Source organism: Limulus polyphemus, unplaced genomic scaffold (genome assembly GCF_000517525.1).
Source record: "Limulus polyphemus unplaced genomic scaffold, Limulus_polyphemus-2.1.2 Scaffold2191, whole genome shotgun sequence".
In the NCBI taxonomy this organism is placed as follows: Eukaryota; Metazoa; Arthropoda; class Merostomata; order Xiphosura; family Limulidae; genus Limulus; species Limulus polyphemus.
This window is the reverse complement of record NW_013667801.1, coordinates 38,993-41,996: the sequence shown is the minus strand read 5'-3', so window position 1 is coordinate 41,996 and position 3,004 is coordinate 38,993. Positions and strand designations below refer to the sequence as shown.

Here is a 3,004-nt window from a genome sequence, read left to right as displayed (position 1 = left end):
ATATATATATATATATCACTTATAATGGACAGCTTTTAGTCAAGCAACTATTTAATTTTTTTCTAGCGTTCATCACCTTGATTTATAACAAGATGTTAATAAGCACTTGTACATAGGCTTCCCGTATTTCAGAGGATAGGGTGACCTTGTAGTTAGCGTATCCAAACTCTTGATCGGAGGGTTCATGGCTCGCTCCCTGTTGCCACAAATATTCAGTTTATACTATTTGACTGTGGATGCCCTATAAGGGTAACAATCAAATCCCTCTTTTTGGTTAGAGAGGAGGAGCTCAAGAATTTATGGCGAGTGCTGTTGACTCGCTGCTTTCTTTTAGTGTATGAGCAAAAGCTCAAAATTAGGAATGAAAAGGCGCAGATAGTCTTTTGTGTAGCTTTGCGCGAAAATTATAACACAAATAAACCCTTATTACAGTGTTCTAACCAACAATTCAGCAACAGTGTTCAAACCTACAGTCCAGCAGATCTAAAAACACTTTCCTACAGCTTTGAATTTACGACACACACACATACAGTGATAATTAGCAAATTCTGTACTTTATTCAAGAGCCTGGCCAAATTCCAACCTTAATAACAGGGTTCGTTCAACTCTGGTGAGAAAAATCCTGAAGAGGGGGGAGGGGAGAGTTGTGACCAGAGACAAAATCGAAATACTAGTACTAGCAGGAATCCGACCAATTGCAAAACGTCTTGTGAAGCCAAAGGAATCTGATGCCCTTGAAAATGCACGAACTCCTTAAAATGCAACAACAGAAGATCGAAAATGATCAACGTAGAGGTAGGATCTAGACCTTTCGTCCATTTGTTTAGGATTATATAGAATATACATTTTTCGATCGTCTGGCACTATTTCTATGTGGAAAGTCATTTAGGTGGAGCCTAAATTGGACAGAGATAGACATCATCCGATGAAAGTTGGGGAAAGTAGATATTGGAGAAAAACATTCAATAATTAAGAATACTGTACTACAAATAAAACATAGGGGGTTCTGAAATTTTTTGTAATCTGTTAAGTTTTTCTATATCAGGGAAAGCGAAATCGTTTAACCGAGGAATTTGAGACATCCAAGAAATCAGTCAACAACTATTTAATTTTGCCTACTTTTTCCTCCAGAAGTATCCATATTTGCCTTTTAAAAAAGACACGTTTGTAAATGATTAAAGAGTGACTTGCCCCTGTGGAAATTGATTTTTACAGTATTTCCCCAATATTTCTGAAATGACCGCTTTGTATTTAACTGCTTTAATCACGGCAATTATAATCGTGTAGCGTCTATCTAAATATTTAATGAAATGGCAAGTTTTAAGGTTGACTGGTCTGTAATTTTGATCATTGAAATCTGAGTTAAAGTAGCAAACCTTGGCAAAAGCCCAATGTTTACTTATCATCCTAACAGTACATAATGTGAATATTCAGTGCCCCAAAATGGCTAAGAATACACCAGAGAACACGTAGATCCTTTTGGCTTCCGGGATCCTACTACCCGCTTTTATAGACTGGGACCCAGGATCAACTAAAAGCTTCATTTCCTATTCTCATACCTGTAATAATCAATGATGTGAAAACTGAAGTTGGCAGCTTTCCAAGATACGGTAGTTCAGTTATCTACCAGGTTAGCGGGATCATGGGTTCGAATTCCATCTGATCTTAATATGCTCTTATTCACAGAAAAAAACAAATATCACAGGACGACTTTCTCTTTTTGCTTTTCTATACTTAAAGCCGTATTATTAGAGCTCTGATAAACTACTCAGCAGCTTCAAACATTTTGCATGCAAGACATCGCTCTCTTATTATATCACGTATGAATTCAGCAATAATTAACACAAGTTAATAAAAAACTAAAGGCTGCATATTTCGTTGATATACTTTAACATCACCGAAGCAGAAAGCCATGATGTGTATTGATTTTCCGAGGTCCTTTTTTGCTGATGAAATCAAAACGAAATCGGTCGCAAACAAAATGCTACTTTTGTTACTCAGAAAAAAATTGGTTCTTTTTAGATAAAACAAAACAAACAACAAATAAATGCGAGGAGCTTGATAAAACTAAAACGATTAACTCATGCAGATAAATTTAGGTGAAAATCCAACATGTTCTACCTGATGATTTATAGTGCAGTGGTCGATATAATGAATAAATAAATAACAGGTCCCAACATTTTGTTCACCCCGGTGGGGTATCGGTAAGTCTTCGGATCTACAATGCTAAAATTAGGGGTTCGATTCCTCTCAGTGGACACAGCAGATAGCCTGATGTGGCTTTGCTATACATATACACACACACAAAGCTGAACAAAAAATGCGGCCTGAATATTTTTGGCCCAGCATGGCCAGTTGGTTAGAGCGCTTGACTCGAAGTCTAAGGGTCACGAACCCCCGTCTCACCAAACATGGTCACCTTTTCAGCCCTGGGGGCATTATAAGTTATGGTCAACCCCACTATTCGTTGGTAAAAGAGTAGCCCAAGAGTTGGCAGTGGGTGTTGATGACTAGCTGCCTTCCCATTAGTCTTTCACTAATAAATTAGGGACGGCTAGCGCAGATAGCCATCGTGTAGCTTTTCGCGAAATTAAAAAATAAACAAACTCGACATTTTGAGAAGCGAGTAGTTAAGAACTAGTATAACGAAGTTGTCCAAGTTTCATTACCATTTCATACCTATTCAAATGTGCCTAGTTTTAAAGCTAAGACCAGTTGTACCCACAAAGTTCGACTTCGTCTTGTTTTATGTGTCGTTTAATTATTCAAAGTGCATCAATGTTAGTCAAGGGACCGAAGGGTATTTACATAGTCTGATCACGTGCGATTGGCATGATAAAAAGGATTTAGATGGTAATATTTTATTTAAACTTCTTTTTTATTCGCATATATATATATATATATATATATATATATATATATATATATATATACTACTATACAATACTAATACTACTGTAGTGTAGTAGTAGTACACAACTAACTATTATTACTAATAAGTAAG

The 3,004-nt window shown here is 36.5% G+C and overlaps 1 protein-coding gene across 3 annotated transcripts in view; it reads left to right on the top strand.

Moving 5' to 3' along the window:
• Positions 1 to 3,004, top strand: part of LOC106466221 (Ca(2+)/calmodulin-responsive adenylate cyclase-like) — a 94,467-nt gene that overhangs the window by 53,152 nt on the left and 38,311 nt on the right. Inside the window, exon 1 of one of the 3 annotated variants that reach the window (XM_022394185.1) lies at positions 2,787 to 2,853. The exons of the other annotated variants lie outside the window; for them this stretch is intronic. Coding sequence (XP_022249893.1) covers positions 2,851 to 2,853 — 3 coding nt within the window. The 5' untranslated portion in view covers positions 2,787 to 2,850. Of the gene's footprint in view, positions 1 to 2,786; positions 2,854 to 3,004 lie in introns of those variants that run through there. 3 annotated transcript variants of the gene reach the window in all.